The 26,864-nt window shown below is 55.7% G+C and overlaps 1 protein-coding gene across 4 annotated transcripts in view; it reads right to left on the reverse strand.

Annotated features, from left to right (window-relative positions):
* NFIC (nuclear factor I C) overlaps positions 1–26,864 on the reverse strand; it is a 74,650-nt gene that overhangs the window by 38,183 nt on the left and 9,603 nt on the right. For all 4 annotated transcript variants that reach the window (XM_070373946.1, XM_070373945.1, XM_070373944.1 and 1 more), the window contains exon 2: positions 19,135–19,666. In XM_070373946.1, coding sequence (XP_070230047.1) covers positions 19,135–19,666 — 532 coding nt within the window. The remainder of the gene's footprint in view (positions 1–19,134; positions 19,667–26,864) is intronic.

Below are 26,864 nucleotides of genomic sequence, written 5' to 3' on the forward strand. Positions count from 1 at the left end.
ACTTAAACCTGGCAGGATACGGAAGAGCCTACGGTTCCCGTTCAGGCCCCACAGTGCATCCACTGGACTAGCCTCGGCTGCCACAGTGAGCTCGCACACGGGATTTCTTGTCCAACCTCAGCGGGCTTCCAAATGGAGCTGGCTCTGCCGGGCTGCCACGTCCGCCTCCCAGCACCGGCCAGCTAGAGAGAGAACCAAAGCCAGGTCCTGGAATTCCCAGCTCCTGGGTGTCACCGGTCATTTTTAAACATCGCCGGCCAAGGTTCAACTTTGTCCTGGAAGGCCACACTGGTCAGGCGACCCTGGTCTTCATCCTCCTCGTTCTTGCCATGGAACCTTCCCTGCCCCTCTTGCTCTCATGCCAACTCCAACCATCTTTCCAAGCCCGGATCTAAAATCTCTTTTGGAACACCCTCCTTTCGTACTTTGTCCCACTTTTGTCTGAGTTCTCATCACACTGGACTGAGCCTGGGTCTTTTTTTAATTAAAAAAATAAAAAAATATATTTATTTGGCTGCACTGGGTCTTAGCTGTGGCATTCAAACTCTTAGTTGCAGCATGCAGGACCTAGTTCCCCGATCAGGGCTCAAACCCAGGCCCCTAGCGTTGGGAATGTGGCGTCTTAGACACTGGACCACCAGGGAATTCCCAAGTGTGGGTCTTTAAACGTATGAAAGTCCCAAGCCCTTCTTGTGGCCCACAAGGTTCTGCATGACCTGCCCCATCCCCTCCCTGCTCTCCTCTCCTCTCTCTCCCCCTTGTTCACTCTGCTCTAGCCAAATGGGGTCCTTCCTAGTTCTCCAACATCCCAGGCATTGGTCCTGCCTCAGGGCCTTTGCACTGCCTGGAATGCCTTTCTTGCAAATGCCTGCTTGGCTCAAAAGCTCTTTATTCAGGTTTCTGTTCAAGTGGGGTTTCATGTCCACAGGACCTGGCCTTGATGCTCTGTAAGTTTGGGGGTTCACACCCTCGTGTCCCTCCTAAGAAATGTGACCATGGATTCCCGGATATGTCCCATAATCTTACAACCTGCTTTGTGTCCCAAGCCTCCACCTGCCTCCCGCATGAGTCTCTGTGCAAACCCAAGCATAAGGGGAAAGGTTGATTCTTTCACTCATGTATTGACCACCTACAGTATACCAGGCTGTGTCCTAGAGTCCAGGGACACAGCAATGTACCAAAGAGACACAAAGTTCTGCCCCATGAAGTTTGAGGTCAAGGTTTCTTCTAGGCCATCTCGAGGAAGGCCAGATCAGTCACAGCAGGAAGGCTTCAAGCTAAACTGAACCTGGACGTCCCTGGTGGCTCCCACGGTTAAGAATCCATCTGCAATGCAGGGGACCTGCATTGACCCCTAGGTGGGGAAGATCCCCCGGAGAAGGAAATGGTAACCCACTTGAGTATCCTTGTCTGGGAAATCCCCTGGACAGAGAAGACTGGTGGGCTACAGTCCATGGGGTTGCAAACAGTTGGACCCACTGAGCGACTAACAGACTGAACTTGGACTTCCCTGGCAGAATAGCAGGAGGAAGGCCCAGAACCGAAATTACTCTGGGCTTCAAGGAATTCTAGTACAAATCCTGAGTCTCCCTGGGGACACCCTGTCTTGCACCTGCAGGCTCAGGACTGCAGAACTCCCAAGGCCAACAATCAGGAGAACTGGATGTCAGTCTCACCAATGCTCTGTGATCTCAGCAAAAGTATTTTCCCTCTCTGAGCCTCCACATCCTGATACAGAGGTTCTAAACCACCCCCTGGTGGCCCTCCTACAGGGATATTTGGATAAATCAAAGGGGAAAAAGGCAAGATGCTAGACATCCTCGGCCCTCAGGGGGAAATCTGGACAAGGCGTCCAGGCGGAGAAGCAGAAGGCCACGGCCGGGGTGACCTCCTGGGCGCCGCATCCCGCCCCGCCCCCCCCCCAAGGCCTCCCCCCGCCTTGTCCTTCCTGACCCGCCACGTTCCTCGAGTCTGGACCACACTTTCCATCTCCCTCTGCCCTGCTGCCGGCCGCCTGGGCCCCAGCCAACCTGCTTCGGAATCACTTTCAAAGAAAAGTTTCTTTTTTCTTCCCACCCAGCCCGGCTCTCACCCCCGCCTGCTCCGCGGCCTGGCTATGGGCCCCGCCGGGCACTCGTGGACACCTTGCCAGCGGGTCAGGACAGCGGCCGTCCACCACCCCCCGGCCGCCACAGCGCCAGGCCTGGGAGGTGCTAACGCGTGGCTTTGGGCTGAACTTGGGGCATCCGGTGGGCTCTGGGGGGCTTTGGCACAAGCGGTTTGGGGGTGTCTGGCCCGAGAAGCTGGCAGGGAGGCCCCCGTAGGCCGCAGGGCCCACTCTGAGGCCTGCAGGCCAGGGCTCGTCCCACCCCGGCCGCTCTTGGCGGCCACGCCACCTATGACATCAGCGCTCTGGCGGCCATTTTGTCAACGCTTCCTCCCGGCTTCCAGATGCTTCTCCGACCTAGGCGGCCATTTTGTGGGCGCGGGAGGAGCTGGCTGGCTGGGCCTGGAGTCCGGGATCCCCTGGGGTAGGGGTCGGCGGCGGCATTGGTGGGGGGTGTTGAGCCTCCTCTGCGGCCTCCGCGGGGTTAAAGGCTCTTATGCCAGGAGGGCGGCGTCTGTGCCAGGCAGGGGTAGGAACCCGCCTGCTGCCACCCGGGGCCCGGTGCCCCCCGCCACTCGCTCGGCACAAACCAGACTCCGGGTGGCACCAAGGATGTGAAAAACAAGGTTAAAAATACCCACACGCGCAACACCCGCCGCCCCCCCCCACCCCGCCCCGTCCCCTCCAATGTCAAATGTGTCAGCGCCACCCGGGGAGGGGGGCAGACTTAAAATAACTCGCTGTTTACATTTGGAGTGAATTCCTGGCTTCGCCCGCAGCCAAGCCAAGGCCTCGGCCTGCCTCCCTGGCAGCCCCGCCAGGGGTTGGGAGCTGTGGAGCCGCATGTGCCCAAGGGCTGAGCGCGCACGTGTGGCCGCGGGAGGGGACGCGGCCCCGGAAGCCGTCTGAGGCCACGCGGTGGATGGAGGCGGCGGAAGCCCAGAGCATCCCCCATGCCAAGGACGGGGTGGGGGCGCCCGGCGCCTCCCAGTTTCCCTTCTTTCTGAAGTTTCTCGGGCTTCGCGTCACCAACTCAGTAGCCCCAGGGAGGGGTGGGGGAGGTGTTCGGGGGAGGCCGGAGGCTGGCAGCCTGGGCCAGGGAGGCAGGCACCAAGGGGAGGCCTCCGGAACAGGGCAGAGGCCCGCCCTGAGCTGTGTGCCCTTGGGCCAGCACTCCCCCTCTCTGAACTAAGACTAGGTGCTCTCCCCAGTGTTGTCTGGGGGGAATCACACCCGCAGCAAATGGGGAGCCTGCTGACTACCTCAGTTTCCTTCTATGCAGAAAGTAGATTTTGAGATGCAAACCTTTCAGACTGCTGGGAGCCCCATCTTCCAGAGGGGTCAGAGATGGGAAGGGACTTGTCCCAGGTCTCATGTCGGTAAGTGGACAATCGGATGGGAACTCAGTTACTCTGGTTCTGGTGCCCACATTTGTAACCTGCTGCCTGAAATGCAGGAGGAGGTCATAGTTGGCGTCATAGTTGGTGGGGAGACTTTTCTTCCCTGCCTCTTCTGTGGCCTCTCTTCATGAAGCCTGGCATGCAATTGGTGCTCAAACAGTGCTTACACATAGCTGGCAGTCAACAGATGTTTGTAGACAAGTAAGTGTGAATATTCCTGCAGAGCCTGGCACATGGTAGGCACTCAATATGTGCCTATAGCATGAATAATTGGGATGATCCTGCTAGGGCCTGGTATACAACAGGCACAAAATAAATGCTTGTAGGACATGGGAATCCCCTGTTGGGAAAACGGGGATATTCACAGGGAAAGACCAGGTTTAGGAGTGTAGATTCCAACCAGTGGTGATACAGTGGATTTCCACAACAGGCCAGGGCAGGGTATGAAATGTCATCCAAGCATTGCCCATCTCAGGCCCCCTTGGTCTTTTGAGGATCAGCAGAAATCCTCTTTTGCAAAGCCCACCCAACTGCTCCAGGCCTAGCTATCAAAGGCAGGACCTCAGGGCAGGAGGAACCCCCCAAAATAATAGAAACTTGGCTTGGGGACCCAGGAAGGCTTTCTGTTAGAGGGCACATTGGAGCTGGGGCCTTGATGTCTGAGTAGGAGTTTGCCAGGTACAGAAGGGGCTTGTAATGACAGAGTATGAAATACATTGTCATACATTGTAGAGACAGTGTATGAAAATAATGATAATCATAACTGCCATTTATTGAGTCCTTATATGCCAGGAGCTGCATGCAATCACCGGAGAAGGCAATGGCACCCCACTCCAGTACTCTTGCTTGGAAAATCCCATGGACAGAGGAGCCTGGTAGGCTGCAGTCCATGGGGTTGCTAAGAGTCAGACACAACAGAGTGACTTCACTTTCACTTTTCACTTTCAAGCGTTGGAGAAGGAAATGGCAACCCGCTCCAGTGTTCTTGCCTGGAGAATCCCAGGGACGGGGGAAACTGATGGGCTGCCATCTATGGGGTCGAACAGAGTCGGACACAACTGAAGCGATTTAGCAGCAGCAGCAGCAGCATACAATCACAAGAGCTATGTACAGATTTACAGAGGGGCAAAAGAGGTCTCAGGGAGGTCAAGCAATTGGGTCCAGTGCATGCAGCCAGGACTTGAACCCACGCAGAGATTTGGCCTCACTACCTGCTGCCTCACTGAATGTGTCTGGGTCTGGCAGAGACTGGGCAGGCAGCACATGGTGGGTGTGTAGCAAAGACAGACAGCCCTGTCTGTATGGGGTGGGCCAGACTGTCCAGCTTTAGACACTCTGCAGGGCAGAGGAGGACCCTAGAGGCCTGCTTTCCCCAGAGAGAGAGGGCTGCAGTTTCTGGGAAGAGGGGCATGGCTCCTACTGCCTCTCCTTGGCCAGAATGGCCCCAGTGAACCCAGGAGCCTCCAAGAATCTCCTCAGTCAGCACCTAAGGGAAACTAGGGGGGTGGAGGCCAAAGACCCTCCATATGTCACCTCAGTACCCCAGGAGGAAGGTGTCCAGGCAGAATCTCAGGCTGGCCACATAAACCCTGCAGCCTCTACTTGGGTGTCCAGTTATTCCCACTGACCCTCACAGTGTACCCATTTCATGGATCCAGAAACTGAGGCACTGGAGTGGCTTGGAGCCAGGCTATTTGTTTCAGGGACAACTCCTTGCCCAACTGACTGTGTGACTCCAGGTTAAGCCCCTGGTTCTCTCTGGGTCTGTTTTCCCACGTGGCACATGGGGCTGGGACAGCATAGTAACAGTCTAAACAGCTTTCTGTGCTGGCCTTTGACCAGGTGTCACAGGGCTTCTGTACTTTCCAGATAGTGTAGAGGTAAAGAATCCACCTGCCAATGCAGGAGATGCAGGTTCAATTCCTGGGTCTGGAAGATCCCCTGGAGAAGGAAATGGCAACCCACTCTAGTATTCTTGCCTGGGAAATCCCATGGACAGAAGAGCCTGAAGGGCTACAGTCTGTGGGGTCACAGAGTTGAATATGACTGAGCGACTGAACATGCAACATGCCACAGGGGTTCCATAGCTGTGGTCTCATTTTACAGGGACAAAATGGGCTCAGATGGGGGAGTCACTTAGTTGCCCAGTGGCCCATCTCAATGAGCATCATGGGTTTCCTCATACCTGTCTCTCATGTCAGGCATGGGGGAGTGGCACTTTCTGCCTCCCAAGCCTCCTACATTATTGCTACTGATTCCTGAATTGGTGCCTACTGTGTGCCAGTGCTCCTGGAACCCACGGAGCAGTTACAGACGATCATTCCCGTTTCACAGCCAAGGAAACTGAGGTGCCAGCCCAAGCCTACCAGGTGAGATCAGGAATAAAAAAACGGGAACAATGCAGCCATGCAAACAGAACACCCAGCTTGAGGCTGGGGGCCCCACAGTTGCCTGCCCAACCCACCCAGAGCCCTGCGGGCCACCTGGGGAACCACTGACCTATCCCAGCTTGCCCACAAACAATATCCTGACTCCAGGAGAGGGCCCTGGGCATGTCTGGGGGCCGACCTGCTCCCCCTTTTCCCTGCCTGAGTCCAGGCAGGAGGCAAGGGGACAGGAGGGCCAGCACCAGCCTTGGAAGGGGCCTCATGATCCAAGTGACCGTCCAAGTGAAGTGCACGGTCTTGCTCTGCCCAGACTGACCAATGCCACTGAATTCTCATGCTTCTGGAGTCCGCCTCTGCCTGGCTGGCCCCTGGCCATCCCTGGCCTGGGCCGGAACCAGCCCTGTCTTCTCAACTCCCACCCTTGCCCCCCAAAGCCTGTTCTCCCCACAGTGGCCAGAGGGCGCCAGTGAGCACTGAGTCAGGCCCTCCGCCTCCTCTGCCCACAGCCCTCCAGGGCTCCCACCTCCCTGGTGGTAAAAGACCAGTTCCCCTCCCTGTCCTCCCTTCCTCCCTGTCTCCCCCTCGCTCAGTCTGCTCTGTCCACCCGGGCCTCCCGGCTGTTCCTCCAACCTGCCAGGTCCAGTCTTGCCCCAGGGCCTTTGCACTGGCTGTGCCCTCTGCTTCGGGTGCCCTTCCCCCAGTTCTTTGCACAACTGGTTCCTCCTCACCGCTCAGGTCTCAGCTCAAATATCAGGTCCTCAGACAGTCCCTCCCCAAATAGTCCATCACTCTGTATTCCTTAACTTTATTTTTCTCGACAGCCCTCATCATGAACTTGTTCTTTGTCCATCTCCCCCACATGACTGGGAACCTCACCAGGGCTGGATTTCTGTCTGTCTTGTTCATGGTGGTGTCCCCAGGACCTGGAAAAGGGCTTGGCACACAGTAAGTACTTAATAAATATTTATCAGCTACCAAGAAGTTGTACTGACTGAGTGCATGCAGGCCCCATGCTATCTTAACCCTTCACACGTCTGAACTCATTTCCCCTGGGCAACCCTGAAAGGCAGCGTGTTTTACAGATGGTGATATGGAGGCCCAGAGAGGGTTGCCATTTTCCTGAGGTCATACAGCAAGCAGGTGGCAGGGCCAGCACCCCGGTTAAGACCCACTGCCTTACTTTGCTGATACCCCCTTGCCCAGATAGGGAAACTGAGGCTCAGGGACAGAAGGGACTAGCTGAGGGTCAGAAGCAGAGTGGGCTCTGTGCTTCCTGGGAAAGAACAGAGCGATGATGAGCAACATCAACAACAATAATAATGATGGTGCATTCTAATGATTGAGTTGATGAGAGTTGATAAAGGGTTCCCTCCATGGGTTGGTGCAGAGTCCTGGAGGGGAGACTTGGGGGACGCCAGCCCCTTTAAGAGCCTCCCCCTCCCCAGATGGGGCTGGCCCGGCCTCCCCTTATGTAAGCAGGCCAGCTGCCCTTGCATAACCCGGTTACATAAGGAAGCAGGGAACAGGCTTGTCCATCCGGCAGCAACCTGTCCCAGGCTGTCTGAGGGGCCGGCCTGGGGCATAGGAGCGCCGAGGCCGCCCAGAGCAGCCAGCGGGTACAGCCCAATTCAAGGCCTTCTAGGTCGGCCCCTGTGTGGAGGATGTCCCAGACTCCCCCAGCCACAGCATCCCCTGGGCAGGAGAAGTGAACGATTTCCAGCCTGAAAGTGGACAGGGGATATTCCCATTGCTCTGAAGGGGAACTGAGGCCCAGAGAAGGCAAGCGAGCAGCCTGCAGCTTCACAGCCCCGGTAGAGAGGGTGGAGGTGGCAGGGCTGACTGACACCTGGGCCACATAACGTCTCAGCGCCTTTGTAAAATGGGGCTGCAGACAGGACCTTTCTCAACAGGGCCTGGTGTGCAGCTGGCACTCAATAAATGCAGCCTGAAACTCAGCTGCAATTAAAACCCTTTTAACACTGTTAACCAGCCTAACCCTTGCCTCATTTGACATTTGAGAAGCAGAGGTAACGAAGAAAGGTGAAGAGGTAACTGCCCAATCCCAAGGGTGGGGGAACACCACGAGGCTCAAGCAATGCCATGAGCACAGAGGAGCACCAACTGTGTACCAAACCCTGACCCAGATACCATTCCATCTGCCCAGTGGCCGAGAGAAGAGAAGACATTTTTCCCAGATGAAACCCACACGCCACCAGGCACATGCAGCCACCATCTGACCATGTGGGGCTGGGATGTCTGGATGCGATGCTGCCCACCCCCACCCCCACGCAGGCACTTCAGTTCCTCCATCTTTGGGAGGCTGGGGGGTGGGGCTTGGGAGCAAAGCGGTGGCCCCCTCCTTTCCCCTTTCTCTGGGCACTGGCCCTTTAAGCCAGCAGGCTGCCAGGGCTTGTCCTGGAGTGACCCCAAGGGGCGGGTGTGGTCAGGAACAAGGGGCCCATTCAATTGCTGTTGCCGCCTCCGGGCAGCCCACAGGCTGGCCTGGGGTGGTGAGGGGAGGAGACTGGCCAAGACTGGGGGAGAGAGACCGGGGGTTGAGACAGACAAAGAGACAGAGACCCAGACAGGGAGACTTTGGGCCTCGGCTGCATCTCTTGCCTCCCTGGTTCCACCACATCAAGGGTTTGAGGCCGGCCTACTCCCAGCCAGGCTGCAGCCCCAACTTGATCTAGCTGAGCCTGGCACCTGCTCACCAGCACCCAAACTCTCTAGGCCCAAAGGAGGGATCCTAGGACATTCTAAGAGAGGTCCCTGACATACCCCAAACAGCCCCTTCCTAGGGGACTCCTGTATTCCCTCAGATCTGCCAGTGAAAATGAAAAGTGAAAGTGTTAGTCACTTAGTCATAACCAACTCTTTTCGACCACCTGTGGACTGTAGCCTGCCAGGCTCCTCTGTCCATGGGATTCTCCAGGCAAGAATACTGGGTTGCCATGCCCTTTTCCAGGGGATCTTCCCGATCCAGAGAGTGAACCCAGGTCTCCTGCACTGCAGGCAGATTCTTTACCACCTGCGTTCGAATCCTGACTCTACCATTTAGCTGTGTGGCCTCAGGTTGTTGTCTTAACCTCCCTGGGCCTCAATTTTCCCATGTGCCAAATGTGGTTCATGATAATCCCTACCTTTGTGGGATTAAGGTGAAACAAAATGGTGTGAATAATCCCTGATATGTACTGAGGATTTACTTCTTAGTAAACCCTCAGTATGCCTGCAGTTCCCCCCCATAATGCACCCCGACATCCCAGACACATACAGACAACCCCTTCCTCCTGCCAGAGGTCACCAGGGTCAATTAGAGCTGCTGCCTTCCATTGAGGACCTACTATGTGCTCTGTTCCCCCACAGCCTCTGGAAACACCCCGGGTTCCGTGTCCCTACATGTGATAAACAACAGACTTTTATTGCGGATTAAACAAAATCCTGACTTATTCCTGGGCCCCTTAGTCCCAGCTTCTCACAGTCCTGCTACCAAACCTTTCCCCACCAAGGGGCCCCCATTCAAGCAGGCAGCCCCTGCCTCAGCAAGTCTGGAAAAAGCCTTAAAAAATCTCCCAAATCTACCTCTGTCTCCCTCTGTAAGGGTTTTTTCTAGAATACTCTGCTCAGTCACTAGACGTCTGAGGACAGGCTTATTCAACTCTGACCTGAACGTTCTGTATCCCTGCCAGAAAGAGAATTCTAGAACTTGCCCTGGATGTTCTAGAACCCAAGTTGAGAAATTTCAGAGCCCGTCCTTGGACATGAGAAAATCCCACAGGTGGAATTCTGGAAATTCTGGAATTCTGACCATGTGGCTCTGGGAGAATTCTAGAATTGTCAAATGAAGATCCCAGCGTTGTTTGTTTGTTTGTTTTAATATTTATTTGGCTGCATCGAGTCTTAGTTTGCAGCATGTGAGATCTAGTTCCCTGACCCGGGATCAAACCTGAGTCCCCTATGTTGGGAGCATGGCGTCTTAGCCACTGGACCACCAGGGAAGTCCTAAGATCCTAGCTGTGAAGGGTCTAAAACAGGCCTTGGGAACTCCAAAACTTGTCCTGTGGAGGATCTAGAACAGACCCCCTGCCTCTCTTGAAACCTCTTTCCCACTTGCAAGCCATTTACCCTGAGGTACCAGTGGTATTTGCTTAGTCATGACCAACTCTTTGCAATCCCAAGGACTCTAGCCCACCAGGCTCCTCTGTCCATGGGGATTCTCCAGGCAAGAATACTGGAGTGGGTAGCCATTCCCTTCTCCAGGGAATCTTCCTAACCCAGGGATCGAGCACAGATCTCCTGCAGAGCCCTCCTTGTCCCCCTATCCTGACGCCCACACAAGACAGCCTGGGACAGAAGGCGGGATAGAATGGACCTGAGGAAGGACCCTCTCTGGGCCTCAGTTTCCTGATGTGGACAAGAAACGCAGTGTTCCCACATGCCCCCTCCCTTGTCCCTCACTGACTCTGACCATCTGTGACTTCCTGCCCACACCCAGCTGGAGAGAGAGGGGCTGGACTGGCAGCTGTCTGCGGAGGTGGGGGGTGCCCGGAGATGTCCCTAGCTGCCCTCAGCGCCCCCTGGCTGGCTGGGCACAGGGCCAGAGTGGCAACTGCAGCCCTGCCACACTGGGGTGGCCGCCACAGGTGCATCGAGATGCTTCCCGCTTTCTGCGGGCTCCACACCTCTCGGGTCCTCGGGAGCCTCAGCAGGTGTGGGCGTGCAAGCTGGGCACCCCAGCAGAGGTGCTCGGTCCATGGGGGAGGGGCGATCTACTCAGGAAAGTGTTACTCGCTCAGTCCTGTCCGACTCTTTGCAACCCAATGGACTGCTGCCCGCCAGGCTCCTTTGTTCATGGGTTTCTCCAGGCAAGAACACTGGAGTGGGTAGCCATTCCCTTCTCCAGGAAAGAACTTAAAATTTCTGAGCACTTATGCTGAGAGGTTCCTTTCTCAGAGACTATAACAACTTCAGTCTCTGAACACTGCCTCCACTCAGCCTGCAGATGAAGAAAGCAGAAGCCCAGAGATGGGCATTAACTTGCCCAAGGTTGCTCAGCTGGCCAGAGGGCAGAAATGGAGCTGGAAACACAGTAATGGTGATGATGATGATAAAGGCGGTGATGCTCAGTCGTGTCCAACACTTTTGTGACCCCGTGGACTGTAGCCTGTCGGGCTCCTCTGTCCGTGAGATTTTTCAGGCAAGAATACAGGAGTGGGTTGCCATTTCCTTCTCCAGGGTATTTTCCCCACCCAGGGATTGAACCTGGGTCTCTTGCATTGCAGGCAGATTTTTTACCAACTGAGCCATGAGGGAAGCCCTAATAGTAACTATGATTATATTACCATCACTGGTTTTGTTTTTATTACTTATCATTGCATAATAATAGAGGATGTATATCTTGCCTGGAAAATCCCATGGGTGGAGGAGCCTGGTAGGCTGCAGTTCATGGGGTCGCTAAGAGTTGGACACAACTGAGTGACTTCACTTTCACTTTTCACTTTCATGCATTGGAGAAGGAAATGGCAACCCACTCCAGTGTTCTTGCCTGGAGAATCCCAGGGACAGAGGAGCCTGGTCGGCTGCTGTCTCTGGGGTCACACAGAGTCGGACACGACTAAAGTGACGCAGCAGCAGCAGCAGCAGCATTATTCATTATTACTATCATTTTTTAAAAATTTTGAAAATGAAGCCTAGTTGAGTTACAAATTATCACTAACAACAAAGAATTTTTTTAAATTGTGGTAGAATATCAATTGGAGAAGGTGATGGCACCCCATTCCAGTACTCTTGCCTGGAAAATCCCATGGGTGGAGGAACCTGGTGGGCTGCAGTCCATGGGGTTGCTAAGAGTCAGACACAACTGAGCGACTTCACTTTCACTTTTCACTTTCATGCATTGGAGAAGGAAATGGCAACTCACTCCAGTGTTCTTGCCTGGAGAATCCCAGGGACGGGGGAGCCTGGTGGGCTGCCATCTCTGGGTTCGCACAGAGTTGGACGACTGAAGTGACTTAGCAGACTATCAATAGCATAAAATTCCCCTGGTGGCTCAGCAGTAAAGAATCTGCCTGCAATTCGAGAGACCCAGGTTTGATCCCAAGTTGAAAAGATCTCCTGGAGAAGGGAATGGCTACCCACTCCAGTATTCTAACCTGGAGAATCCCACGGACAGAGGAGCCTGGCGGGCTATAGTCCATAGGGTTGCAAAGAGTCGGACATGACTGAGCAACTAACACCACCACTTCCATTGTTATTTTATTTATTTTTTGGCATGTGGGATCTTAGTTTCCCAACCAGGGATTGAACTCATGCCCCTGGCATTGGAAGCACAGGGTCCTAACCATTGGAACCACCAGGAGTCCCCAAATTCACCACCTTGGCCATTTCTAAGTGCACAGTTCAGTGGCACTGGATACCTTCACATTGCCTTGTAACCACCCCCACCATCATCTCCAGAACTGCCTCATTTTCCCAAAGGAAAACTGTCCCCATTAACTGACCCCCCCCCAGAGCCCCTGGCCCCACCATCTACTTCCTGTCTCTCTAGATCTGGCTCCTCTAAGACCTCCTGTGAGTGGAACCAGACAGTGTGTCCTTTTGTGTCTGCTTCTCTCATTGAGCATCATGTTCTCAGGGTCCATCCACAGTGTAACGTGGGTCAGGATCTCTTTCCTTTTTAAGGCACCAAATTATGTTTGAGCCTGGAGGAGGGCATGGCAATCCACTCCAGTATTCTTGCGTGGGGAATCCCATGGACAGAGGAGCCTGGTGGGCTACAGTCCACGGGGTTGCAAAGAGTCGGACACAAGTGAAGTGACTTAGCATGTATGTTTGAGCACCTACTGTATGCCAGGCCCTCTCCTAGCACTCTTCATGCATTATCTTACTTAACCCCATATAGCCCAGCGAAGCAGGCACCATCTGTTTCACGCCCTTTTCAGAGGGAAGGCAACTGAGGCCCAGAGCAGTGATGTCACCTGCCCAAGGCCACACGGCACATGAGCAGTGGGATCTCAACCTGGGCTGTCTGGCTACAGATGTCATCCCTACCTCTTCCTGACACGGGGCTCCCACCTGCTGCATTAGCAGCATCCTTGGCACCGCTAACCAGGAGCCCAGAGGCCTCCCACCACCACTATAAATACATCATCAGGTGGTGTCTGGACCTCACCCCTGGGCAGTCACCTCCCCTGCATGGACAGACAGCTGGTCCACCTGGCTTCCCTGCCCTGGGGGAGTCCAGGCTGCGAGGAGCCCCTCACTCCTCCACCACCCAGACACCTGGCTTCCAGTGGGGGCCCATCCTCGGTTACAGGTACCCCGGCTGGTTCTCTAGATGCTCTGAGGTTCTTCCCCACTTTGCCTCCTGGGGCTGGGGAGAGGATCTGGGAAGGAATTGAGCATTTATTGAGCACCTGTTTTATGCTATCTAGGGGTCACTGACTCCAATTGTCAATGCAGTGGACACAGCACAGTTACTTTTTCCACTCTCCAGGTGGGAAAATGAAGGGTCAGAGAGAGGAGTACATCTCACATAGCCTGGAACAAGTGTGGACACAAATTGTGTCCATCATACAAGCAAATGCCCACCCTCACATGCTCTCCTGTCCACATCCATCCTGTCTCCCCCGGCACAGTGTCCTGGGCTGGAATGGAGATTAACAGGGGTTCGAAGAGATGAGGGACCCTCCCTCTGTCAAGGTCCAGCTTGCTTCTCTCTGTGGCCCCACAAGGCCCTACCTTCCTGGCTCAGCTCTCCTCCAACCTCAGAACAGAGAGGGCAGGGCTCTGCCCTAAGTCACATAGCAAACCCAGGCAGGGCTGAAGCCAACCCAGGCTCCTTCGATCCAGACCCTTTCTCCTGCCATCCGAGCCCAGGCTGCACTTTTTGAGGATCCTGGCCCCCAGGCTGGGGCACGGTAGGCACTTCAGGGAGGTTCACCAATATTCATTCATTTGTTCACTATGTATTCTGGGCCAGCTCTCTTCATCATCTGTACAACTGGGAGGGTGTGGTTCCATTCAGTAACCCCAAAAGCAGTTTTCCGTTTTTTCCTTTAGTGGTTTTGAGGACTCAGGATCTGTGGGTTCTAATTCTGCTCTACCTCTTAGGAGCCGTGTGACCCTAGACAAGTGATTGACCATCTCTGGGCCTGTTTTCTTACTGAAACACGGGAGTAGGTAATAGTTGCTGCCTCCCTGGGTGGTGAAAGTGAAAGTGTTAGTCGCTCAGTCGTGTTAACTCTTTGCAACTCCATGGAATGTAGCCCACCAGGCTCCTCTGTCCGTGGAATTCTCCAGGCAAGAATATTGGAATGGGTGGACATGCTCTCCTCCAGGGGATCTTCCCGACCCATGGATCGAACCTGGGTCTCCTGCATTGCAGGCAGATTCTTTACCATCTGAGCCACCAGGATGGTCTCCCTGGGTGGTGGAGAGAATTAAACCAGATGTGGGGCAGGCTCAGCATCGGGTATGCAATACATGTCCGCTGTTACTATCATCTGTTGCTATGATTGCTTCCCAGGTTTATCCAAGAGGGGTGGGGACCCCTCCCCCCTCGATCCTTCTGCCTCCTTCCTGGGCACCCTGGGCAGCCCCTTGAGCAGCTGTGATCTTCCCAAGCAGGCCCCTGCCCACAGTGCCGTTCCAGGAGGTTGGCACCGAACAAGGCGGGAACAGGAGGCGGGAACGGGAGGCCAGCCCACAGCGGCGTCAGCAGATGGGCACCATCTGGGCTGGCGGCTCAGGGCGGGCTGGCAGCTGCTGGAGCGGGCGGGCCTGGCAGCCCCTCCCCCGCCTGCCCTGGCACGGTGCCCGCCCGCCTCAGGTTTCTTAGGCTGCCAGAGGGGGCGGGGAGGCCTGGCTGGGCTCTGGGGCTGGGCAGACAGCTTCTCTCTCTGGGCCCTGCTTCCTCCGGGCTCCTTCCCAAACGAGAGGCTGGGGAGGAGGCCCGGCCTTCCCACTGCCAGGCAGCGGTCCTCAGCCCCACCCTCCAGCCCTTGTGCTTGGGACCATTCCAGCCCCAGGGCCTTTGCACTGGCTCTGCTCCCCCAATGGCCTGACACACTCTCACTCAAATCTCCCTGTGGCCCAGCCAGAATACCTGCCATGCCTCTCCACGCCCCTCCCTGTCCTTAGCTTTTTATTAATTTAACTGAGAATTGTCAGCTTCCCCATCTCCTGCTCAATGGCACATCCACCCACAAAGGGCAAGCAAGCAACAAGCAGCCCCACTGTCCCAAGGCAGAGCTCATGTCACTCCCCTCATCAGGGTCCCCCAGCTGTCCCCTAGGCCACCCTCAGGGCACACACGGAGTCCACTCCTGGAATCAGGGCCCCGTGTCTGCAACGATGCCAGATGGATGCCCAAGGCAGCCAAGTTTGGCCCAAGGTGGTGCCCTGGGCTCTGAGGAGCCTGGCAGCCCCAGCGCCAAAGGGATCTTCTCCCAGCTCATCCCCACTCTTCGATCCTCCAAAATAAACCTGGGGAGGGAGGCCTGGGATTCCTCCTTGGGGTGGGGCCCCAGCAATCCATCTGACAGCCCCAGGGAGAAACAGAGGCTGTGGGGGTGGGGGGAGCCGAGCCTCATCCCCGGGTCTGGGGATAGGGGATGGCCGAGTGTGTGGGTCTCCGTGTGTCTCTTCCTGTCTCTGGGTCCCCCTGTGTCTCTGGGTCTCTCTCACTGTCATTCTGTTGGCCCCAAGGCCCCACATCTGACACCCGAGGTGGTACCTCCTTCCAGACGAATGGCAGGTACCCATCTCAACATCCTGCCTGTGACCTGTCCCAGAAGTCAAGCAAGGCCTGCTTTCCCCACTCCCCATCAACCCCATGGCCTCCCTGCAGGGCTGGTTTGAGTGGCCACTGCGCTCTGACCTTGGCCCAAAAGCCCTGCAGCCCTGAGACCCACAAGGGGAGAGGAGAGAAGAGATGGCCAGTTCTCTCTGCCATCAGATGACTGCTTGGCTAAGAACAGAGATGTAACTCTGGTCCAGATGGGGATGGGGGTCCTGCGATGGAAGTCGGGGAGCTGGGGCTCAGCAGGGGGTTCTGGGTGGCAGCCTCAGCTTGGGAATCCTGGAGGAAGCTCTGGTTAGTAGAAGCCTAGAACACAGACCCAGCCCAGAGGTGGCCAAGCCACATAGACTGGACACCCACATCCTACACTGCAACTTGCTTCTATCCCCTTCTGCCACTGAGCATGGAGGGCTAGCAGGGGTACCAGCAACAGAAGCTGTGCTGTGCTTAGTCGCTCAGTCGTGTCCGACTCTTTGTGACCCCATGAACTGTACCCCACCAGGCTCCTCTGTCCATGGGAATTCTCCAGGCAAGAATACTGGAGTGGATTGCCATGCCCTCCTCCAGGGGATCTTCCTAGCCCAGGGATCGAATTCAGGTCTCCCGCATTTCAGGTGGATTTTTACCGTCTGAGCCACCAGGGAAGCCCAAGATTACTGGAGTGGGTAGCCTAACCCTTCTCCAGGGGATCTTCCCAACCCAGGAATCGAACCTGGGTCCCTTGCATTGCTTGCGAATTCTTTACCAGCTGAGCTACCAGGGAAGCTCTGGCAACAGAAGTTGCCCATGTCCAAACCCTAATTCTGCCCTTTTCTAACTGTGACCTTGGGCAGCGCAGGTAACATCTGTCAGGGTACTTTTTAGTTTCCTTCTTTTGAGGCTTCCGTTTCCTCATCTGTACAATGGGTATGATTCCTGCCTCACAGGCTTGCCATGAGAATGGAAAATAATTGCTAAGTCCTCAGAAAAACTGCTTGACAGAAAGAAAGTGGCACTGGGAGTTGGGGTTTAGAAGCATAAGTAGGAGTCTTCCAGATGGGAATGACATCCACAGCAGAGGGAACCATATGGGCAAAGGCATGGAGGTGGGAAATTATAACCCTAGTAAGGATGATAATAATAATGGTCCAAGAAAAAAAATAAATAACCGTCCACAAAGTCTTATTCCTGTGTTGGGTACTTCTCTCCATGACCCCACAGGGGTTATTTGTCGAACACTTTTATCATAAGAATCAAACATTCCTACAGCTATTTTTGATTGTCTCATTTTAAAGACAAGGAAAGCAGGCACAGAGAGATTCAGTGACTTGTTTTGGGTAACCCAGCCTCCAGGCAGTCAGGCAGGAGGCTGAGCTGGGGTTGGGCTCCCTGCCCAGCCCTCGAACCCGACCCTCACTCCGGGTCAGCTGGGGCGTGTTTGAGTGACGGTCCCCTGGGATGATGGAGCTGGCTGGAAGCAGGAGAGGGTTCAGCCTTGACCTTCCCCAGCCCTCATGCGAGGAGGTTGACCAGATCGGCTAGCAAAAGCATGGCCGACAGACATGAAGGTGTCTGTGGAGGCCTGGAGGCCCCGCCTGCCTGCTGAGCTGAGTGGGGGAGGGGGTCGATGGGGGAGGGGAGGCGCCCGGAGATTGTGCTGACGCCGGCAGAAAACTTGCTTCAAAATTTTATCAGCTCAGCGCGGAGGAGGTGGGGGTGGGGCTGGGCGCGGAGGATGGATGTGGTGGGAGAGACCGGGACCTGCATGGTAATGAACGCTGCAGCCCCCAGGCTGCAGCCCCCAGGCTTCCCCCATCACAACGACCTCAACAGTCACCTTGTCTACCCCTCTGCTTCTGGCCCCATCGAATTCTGGAGAGGGGTGAGGGATGGGGCAGATGGGGTCAAGGTCAAGGAATCAAGGTCAAGACTGGGAACTCTGGCCTGGCTTTACCCCCTACACACCATGGTGACCAGGAGACCTCATGGAAGGCTCACAGCACCGCTGGGAGTTGGCCTGGTTGTTCCTCCCACTGTACAGAGGAGGAAACTGAGTTACAGTCCAGAGTCACACAGCCGGCACAGGACACAGGGCAGGGCCGTGATCAGAAGCTCGGTGGTCCTGCCTGGAGTCCCCACTTCTTCTCTTTGCCCCACCCCCGCTCCTCCCAAGCCCTCCCCAATCATTTCTGGTTGTCTGATCAAGTGGGTGCCTGTGGGGCTACCGGTGGTGGGACTGGGTCTCCAAACCGAATGCACCCACCTGACACGCTCAGGCAGCCCGGGTGTGTGCAGGTTCACACCCACAAGGGTACCAGGCTCAGCTTGGGTGGGAATAGCAGGGCACGGGACTTGTGCTAGTTAGGTTCTCCAGGGCACACCTGATTCCATCCGCATGAAGACAGTCACAGCTGCCACCCGCCACACAGTAGACCAGAGCTCAACACGCGACACACACCATCTCCAAGAATCTCCCCAGGCCCAATCCAGGTAGGAACTTGGATAACCTCCATGTGACAGCTCCACTGGGCACACCACCAGGAAGCAGTGGGTCAGTGAAGCCCACTGCCTGCACAACCAGGCCCTGCCCACGACCACCAGGACCTGTTGACGTTCAGGACTGGGCCACCCGTCCAGCCTCTGCACCTCTGCCCAGGCTGCTGACCCCCTGGGAGAGCCCCATGCTCATCACTGCCCAGTCATCCTGCAGAGCTCAGCTCAGGGGAGCCTCTTTCTCCAGGAAGCTGTCTTGGATTTCTCCATCCTCACAAACCCCACTGGTCTCCATGTGGACCATTTGACCACAGAGCCAGCAAACACCAGAAACACCCAGCTAGAAGGGCGGGAGTAGGGAACCCCAACAACCAGAGAGATTGATGACACAGCTCAAGTCACACAGTGCCCCAGCTTTCCACTTGGCATCAACATGACACCTGTCAGGACTCTGGGGAAGGTCTGAGTCAATCAACCAGCATTCAGTGGGCCACCCAGCACCCTTCCAGCTTTCCCAGGAAGGATAAGGCTGCCCCTCTCCCACCTGTCAGTGGCCCATCCTCACCCCTGTTGCCAACAGACCTTCTGGGACAGCATCTCATTTCCTGTGGCCTGCCACCCCACTTGGACCCCCAGGACACACCTGCCCCCTACCTCACTCTCCCCATGAACCGGATCTCTTTCCCTTACACTTCACATGGCACGTGCCTACTCCATCTGACTTTCCCAGCACCTGCCTCCTCCCTTTGACTTGAAGAAGGCCCGCCTCCTTGCTCAAACCTTGCGAGACACGCCTCCCTCCTTGGACATCTCACAGGTCAGCCTCCTCCACCCCCACCAACCCCCGCGCAGGCCACTGGACCTGCCTCCTCGCTCAGACCTGCGAGCCTGGTTCATGCCCCTGAGACAGGCGCATCCCCAGCTCTCTCCACCTCCAGCCCCGTGCATGCGCACGCCCTTACTCACCTCGCTCCCGCACGAAGTAGGCCAGGTAGAGGTCGAGCTCCTTGACCGCCACGCCGATGTGGTGCGGCTGCACGCAAAGCACCGGGTGGCCGCACTGCGCGGCCTTGACCAGGCGCTCGCCGTCGGTGCTCTCCAGGGGGATGCCCTTGAAGAGGATGACCATGACCAGGTCCAGCCGCCACACCTTGTCGGCCTGACGCAGGCAGTCGATGCGGCGCATCTTGCCCTTCTGGTCAGGGTTGGAGAGCACACAGCCCGGCGCCTTCTTGCCGGTGATGGCCAGCACGAAGTCCTCGCGGCACTCGGGCCGGATGTCCTTGCGCAGCTTGGCCAGCAGCCGCGATGCCCACTTCTGCTTGACTTCGGCCTTCTCACCCAGCAGCTCGTCCTTCACCGCCCGCTCCTCATCCTTCGACATCCGCTTCTCATGCTTCTTGAAGTACTTGCGCTTCCGCGCCTGCAGGTTGAACCAGGTGTAGGCGAAGGCTCGGACGTGAGGCAGCAGCGCCTCGATGAAAGGGTGGAACTCATCCTGCGGGGCGGGAGAGGCCAGAGATCAGGAGGCGCTGGGGCCCGTGGACCCACTGCCCGGCCCAGAAGACTGAGGCTGCAGAGGCCCCAGGCAGACACATTGGAGGGATGGTGGAGCAGAGGTGTGCAGAGGTCCTCTGCACATACCTCCAAACTCCCAGGGAAAAAACAGGGCCAGAGGGGTCCAGCAGAAGTTCACTGGATCATCTGAGAACCCATTGCCCTGATGGGGAAACTGAGGCTCTGATCATGGCGGAAGGCACAGGCCAAGGAAGCCAGTCATGGAGGGCTGTCTTGAACTCCAATGCTCAAGGCAGGACAAGCTGAGGGTCCAAGGTGGAAATTGATGGGGACCCACTGAACAGATGGGGAAAACTGAGGTTGATAGAATAGTAGTGGCATGGATCCATTCTCTGCCTTCTAGAACTGGGGTCAGCAAACTTTAAAAGTACCATAAAGAACTGGTAGTGAGTATTTTAGTCTCTGTTGCAAGACGCCACAGAGATGTGACCACATGGCAGTGTTTCTGTAAAACTTTATTTATGAACACAGAGAGTGGGCCTTGGGCCCTGGGACTGTACTTTGCAAAGCACTGAACTAGAGCGTGAGCTCAAATGTCCAAAGCAGGGCTGAGCACACACCGGACACTGACAATTCAGGAACAGACAGGCTCATAGCGTCACTTGTCTGCCAGACCCACTGCTCGGCAGAGGAAGCTGACATGAGACGGAGGTTCAGTGGCTGCCTCTACTGGCTCTTGGCAGTGATGAAAAAATGAGGACAAGATATCTTTTCTATAGCCCAGAGATACAGACAGAACCAGCTGAGGTCCACAGGCCAAGAGGTCCACAGGTCCACTGGGGCCTACTGTATGTCAGGGGCTAATGAAAGGGTGGGGTGGGGTGGGGGGGTTCCTATATAGACCCATTGCAGGGGCAGGGAGAGCTGAGGCCCAAGGAGGCAAGATCAGAATGCAGCAGAGAAAGGGGAGCTCAGGCATGGAGATTCAGAGCTGGAGAGAGGGGTTCCCGGGGGCCAGTTCACCCTAGCCTGCCCCCCACAGACCCATTCCACAGATGGAAAAACTGAGGCCCGAGGAGGGCCAGAAACCTGCCCAGAGCTGTGATTTCAACACCCCCGCCCCCACTGCCTGAGTGGGGCTACTGAGCAGTCACGACACCCATTTTACGGATGAAGAAACTGAGACCCCAAGAAGAGACTCAGTCACAAGGAGCAGAGCTGGGACAGGAAGCCACACCTAACCAACTTCTCCATGGAAACAACAGCAGCCCTCCCCACTGTTGGGCCCCTAGGAGAATAATGGGGCCATGGGAGGCCCCTTTCCTCTTCTCTGGGGGTGGGAGGAGGCTGTCTCATTCTTGCCATTTTCAACAAGGGAAACTGAGTCTGCAGAACATCCCTGGGATGTTCTCAAGGGGTGAGAATTTCTCAAGGGGTGAGAAATTCAAGGAGAAAGGAAGACAGAGAAGAGAAATTTCAATCCCTACTCTTGCCTGGGGGCTGCACTGGGCTTCTTGAATGGAGGTTACGTCTCTCCCTGGCATGTGAATCTCATTATCTGCCCAGCTCTCCAAAGCCTGCATTATGCTATTATTATTATTGTTATTATTGTTGTCGCCGTAACGATTAGTTGCTTACAATCTTCTAGCGGCAGGAAAAGGCCCGAGGCTCCACTATGCCTTGCATGACGGGGAGGCTAAGCTCAGAGACAGGCAGAGACCTGACTGAGGTCCCGGAGGCAATCAGGGTCTGTGTGAGGACACGAACCAAGACCCAGTCTGTCCCTTTCTCGGAACAGCCTGCTCTCCATGAGGCAGGGGTCTCTTGGGAAGATGGTGACACAATTGCTCTGGGCTACCAGCTGGTTTCCAGGTGGACGTGGCCAGGCTCGGTCCCACCTCCAAGCCTGGATGCACATGGTACTCCCCGCCCCAGGTGCCCCCTCTCTGTCCTGTACCCCAACTCCCCTGGGCCACCTGTACCATGGGTGCTGGGGGTGGGAAACGACCTCAGATCTCCTCTATTACTGAGGGTCTGAAAATAGCCTTCTGTCCTCATGGGGTGGGGCAGGATGGGGTACTGTTTGTGCCAGCCCAGCCCCCTCTATGCCAATGTCCCCCGACATGTGAGTCACCGTAACAGCTGTGGCAGAGACTGGACCTTACAGCCCCTTTCCCCCACCCTACCCTGCCCCGGCTGACCTGCTGAGGGGCTGTCTCCTGCCAGGTCCCCTCCAACCTCAGAGGCGCTTTTCCTGTGTCACCATGTCACCCAACATGCCAGCCCCAGGGGTGGGGAGCGGCTCGCCCAGGGTCACACAGCTGATCTGCAGACCTGGGTCCAGAGCCTGGGAGTCTGGCCAGAGAATCGGGGCAGAGAATACATGGAGGCATGGGGCACTGTCCCCCATGGAGGGAACACCATGGTAGAAGGAGGCCTGTCATCTGAGGCCTGGAGCTTATTGGGGGAGTGATCAGAGGGAGCTGGGAAGGGGCAGTTGGGGTGTCAGCCAGCTGAATGGGGGTGCTATCTCCTTCTAGCATAGGAACCCCCTTATCTGCCCGGCTCTCAAAAGCCTGAATTATGCTATTATTATTGTTGTTGTTGCTAGGATTATTTTGGGCCCAGACCCTACCTCTCCCTGAACCCCTGTGCCTCTGAGCCCCCTCCCGTTTGATGAGTTCTCTCCTTTTCCTTCTCCTCCCCTCTCCAAGCCCCCTCACCCCTGCCGATGCCTACCCCCTCCTCCCTGGGCCCTCTCTGGGGAAAGATGCCAGGGAGGTGGGCAGGGGCGGGAGCCCACGTCACTGGTGACCCCAGCTGGTTCTGGAGGAAGGAAGACAAACAGCCTGTAACTGGGTCATGGACCTGCTGCCTGAGCCTCCACGTCCTCCCAGGGAGGTCAACCCAGGCGAGAGGCAGGCCTGTCGCTCTCTTTGTCCCACAAGACCTGTGACAACCAAGGCCTCTTCCCCAGACACTTCCCAATGCCCCCACTGGTTGACAGGGCAAGGGAGACAGCCAAGGAAAGCTAGAAGCCAAGAATCCTCCTGAACTCCTACACATCCCTCAAACCCCATCTCCAATGTTCCTTCCTTCAGGCAGCCTTTCCTGCTTTCCTCAGGGTTCTCCCAGACCTAGCCTGGACCACACAGCTGGGCATTTTCAAGTCCAGCTCAGTCGGTCTCCCCTAACCCTGAGGCCCAGGGTTGAGGCACCTGCTGCCAGGCAGACTGGAGGGAACAAGCTTGGGTGACAATAGCCTCCATTTTCACCTTCTGTATGATCCAGGAACAGATCGCTGCCATACCTTGGGCATCAGTTTCTCATCCTGTACAATGGGCAAAAAGGGACCTGGCACCCTGCTGGGGATCAGTGGGGAGCTTATTCACTGCTCTGGTAATCACAGATGCAAGGTTAAGGAAGACAGCAAGAAACCCCAGAAACCTTACTTGGCCCACTGGGACTTCACAAGCTAAAAAGTGTAATAAAATGTCAAGCTGGACTTCCTTGGTGGTCCAGTGGTTAAGACTCTGTGCTTTGACTGCAGGGGACATGGGTTTGATTCCTGGTTGGGGGACTAAGAATTCCAAAAACCTTACTTGGCCAAAGAAGACAGCAGCAGCTGGCAGGCAGACACTTGGGTCCAAGCCCTCGCTGGGCACTATGGACTGGCCAACTGTGCTCTGGGCTGTGTCCCTTACTGGGCCTCCCCGTGGCTCACCCACTCTGAGACTCCAGGACAGCAAACCAGGATGTCAAGCTCCAATTTCCAAACCAAAAGTTTTCCACAAAGCATTTCTCTCCTCAGTGACTCAACGAATGTTACTGAGAATCTCTTGTCCACCTCCTGAGTGCTCATCTCAAACTCCTGTGCATCCTTCAAAACTCAGGTTCCAATGTCCCTTCCTCCAGGTAAGCCCACTGTTAAGTGTCGAACAGCAGAACTCATATTTGAATGCAGGCCCATTTGGTGCCAGACTAAGTGTTCTTGCTAGTGATTCCTCCTTCCAAGTTCAGAGCATCATAGCTTATGAACAGCTCTTATCCAATGAGGGAAAAATACATTTGATGTTCCAACAAGTATCTCTTGAGTGCCAGCTCCATGCATGATGCTGGGGCCCAGCAGAGCCCTGGGCTCAGCCCTCACCTGGATCCTGATTTGGACAGGGATGGATATTAAACAAGCTAGGAAATGTAATAAAATGTCAGGTTGGACTTCCCTGGTTGTCCAGTGGTTAAGACTTTGCACTTCAACTGCAGGGGGCATGGGTTCAATCCCTGGTTGGGGGACTAAGATCCCACAAGCTGCAGCCAATAAATAAATAAAACAGGGAATTCCCTGGTGATCCAGGGGTTAGGACTCCACCTCCACACTCTCAATGCTGAGGGTCTGGGTTTCACCCCTGGTTGGGGGACTAAGATCCCACAAGCTTGGAGGTGTGGCTAAAAAAATAAATAAATGAAAGACAGAAAGCAAAAGAAAGGAAGGATGGAACAAAAAAGAAAATGTCAGGTTGAACAATGTGCTCTAAAGAAATTTAAAGGAGTTTGTGGGGGGGCGGTCCAAGGAGTCCCCTGGGGATGGTTCTTTTTAGTTGGAGGTGGTCAGGGAGGGTCTCTCATAGGAGAGGACACTTGAACAAAGACCTAAAAGATGAGCATCCATGGTAGGAGCTTTCCAAGTGGAGAACACAGCACATGCAAAGGTCCTGAGGCAGGATCATGCCTTATGTTTGGAGAGAACAGGCGGGGAGGACAGTGAGGCTGGAGCAGAGTGAGTGAGAGGGAGAGGAAAAGAGGGCAGGCAGGGAGGGGATGGGCAGGTCAGGCAGGGCCTTTGAGGACCTCCCAGGAAGACTTTGGGTAAACCAAGTCCAGGGAGTAGAAAACCTGGCAAAGTGACCAGTGAGTCTGAGCCCTGAATCTTCTGACTTTACTCTCTGTGCCCTGGGGTCCTGGGTGGATGCTGAGCCAGAAGGTTCGGGTGTGAGGGAGAGAGACGGGGAGCAAGGCTGAACATTTACTGAGCTCTCAACTCTACAAAATGGGAAAAATTGTTGTACCCACTGTCCAGAGGGAAAGACTGAGGCACAGAGCCTTGAAGCCACTGGCCCACAGCCACAGAGCCAGGAAGGAGCTGAGCTGGGACTTGAACCTGGGTCCCATGACCTTGAACTTCCTGATCCTTGGCCCCACTGCCAGCTCCCCCAACCCCCCGAGCTCAGGGTCTGGTCATTCCTCAGGGCTTCCTGTTCTGTACCCCACCTGCTTTCTCTGAATCCCATGTGGCCCCCTTCTGCTGCTCAGCCCTGGATCACATGCCACCTCCTCCTCGGGACACCAAAGCAGCAGCCAGGTCCTGCCATCCCCTCACTACACTGCAGCCCCTCGAGGGCGTGGCTTTGATCTGTTTCTTCACTGCTGCTTCAATGGCATCCAGATTAGAAAGCACCAACTTCATCTTCTGCTTGTTCCCAAGGCACACACCCCAGTCGACGAAGGAAGTCGGTTCCCATGTGGGTCTGGTCAAACTCAGGGAGACCCTGTACAGGGCTAGGCAGGTAGGGGAGGAAAGACCAAGAGAAAAACCCTGGTGGTGGTGGTGGTGGTTAGGGCTCAAGGTTCTGGGGAGTCACTGTTGCCCCTGGCTCCCAGCTCACCCTGAGCAGATAGTGACAGAAGGCAAGGAGGACGAGCCGGAAAATGCCTATGGGGTGTTTAATCCAGTTATCAGTTTCTGTGCTAAGTCACTTCAGTCGTGTCTGACTCTTTGCCACCCCATGGACTATAGCCCACCAGGCTCCTCTGTTCATGGGATTCTCTAGGCAAGGATACTGGAGTGGGTTGCTATGCCCTCTGCCAGAGGATCTTCCTGATCTAGAGATCGAACCTGTGTCTCTTGCATCTCCTGCCTTGGCAAGCAGGTTCTTTACCACTAGTGCCACCTGGGAAGCTGCAGTTCTTAGTTTAGTGACAACCATCATCACAGCCAAGCTTATTTGGCACCGACTGTATACCAGGCCCCAAGCTAAGGTTGAAGCATGCAAGGAAGGACTAGGTCACCTGCCTAGAGATACACAGCCACTTAGGCAGGATCTACATGCATATCCAAGGTCAACCTGGGTTCCTGCCTCTTGATCCCAGGCAGGGCACATACGTGTGCACATCTGTGTGCCTACACGTGTGGGAGTGTGAGCTTTGGGGACGGCACACCCAGGGTTCACTCGCACCCAGGCCACGAGCCAGTACACGTGTGTGCGGTCACTGCGAACCCGCCTGCTCATGGGACAGGAAGCCCCAGGACATTTGGTGGGTCCCATCCGTTAGGTGGGAGACAGGAAGGTAGGTCAGCTCAGGCAGAGAGCGAGCGAGGAGGGGAGGAAGGGAGAGAACGCTGACTCGGCCAGAAGCCCAGTGTCGTGATTTACAAGGCACCCGACCCTGACGCGTTGAAGCACCTCCGCTGCAGAGGAGGGAGGGGAAGAGGCACAGACGTAGACTCAGAGAGAGACAGAGAGAGGGAGAGAAACATGGGGCGAGGTCGTGCCTTGGACAGGAGCCAATCGGAGACCACCAGACCACAGGTCGTGGGGGGTAACCTCAGGGAGTACCCACCTGCCCAGGCCTGACCAGTCAGGTGGGCAGTGGCTCCAGTTCCAGACTCACCAGCCATGCTGTGCCACCCGGGGGCAGGCCCTAGCCCTCTCTGGTCTTGGCCCCTCTCCCAGTCCTGAAATGCTGGGAGACCCAGCCCCCAAATTCCAGCAGAGCCTCCATGAACTCATACTAGGCTGGCACTTCATGCCTTCTGTGCCCTGCCACAAGCCGCCGCCACATACATCTGGCCCATAGGAGGCGCTTAATGAAGATCTATCATATTCAATCAAGACAGAGTCCGGGACCCTCTCCTAGCCTCAGTCTCCCCACTGGAGAAACAGTGATTTTTTAAAAAAGAGTGTTGCCCCACCAGGCAATGGGGTGAAGCAATGAAGGGAAGAATGAATGAATGAGGGGGGCCCTGGCAGCCGGCGCTGCTGTGGCCACGGCCCAGGCCCAGCCTCAGCCCCGGGGAATCCTGGGCACTGCAGCCAAGAGGGATTTGGCCCCAAACCCGGAATAACTAACGTGGCGGTAGAGGCGGGCGGGAGGGAGGCAGGGAGGGAGGCCCAGAGCGG

Source organism: Bos mutus, chromosome 7, assembly GCF_027580195.1.
Source record: "Bos mutus isolate GX-2022 chromosome 7, NWIPB_WYAK_1.1, whole genome shotgun sequence".
NCBI lineage: Eukaryota > Metazoa > Chordata > Mammalia > Artiodactyla > Bovidae > Bos > Bos mutus.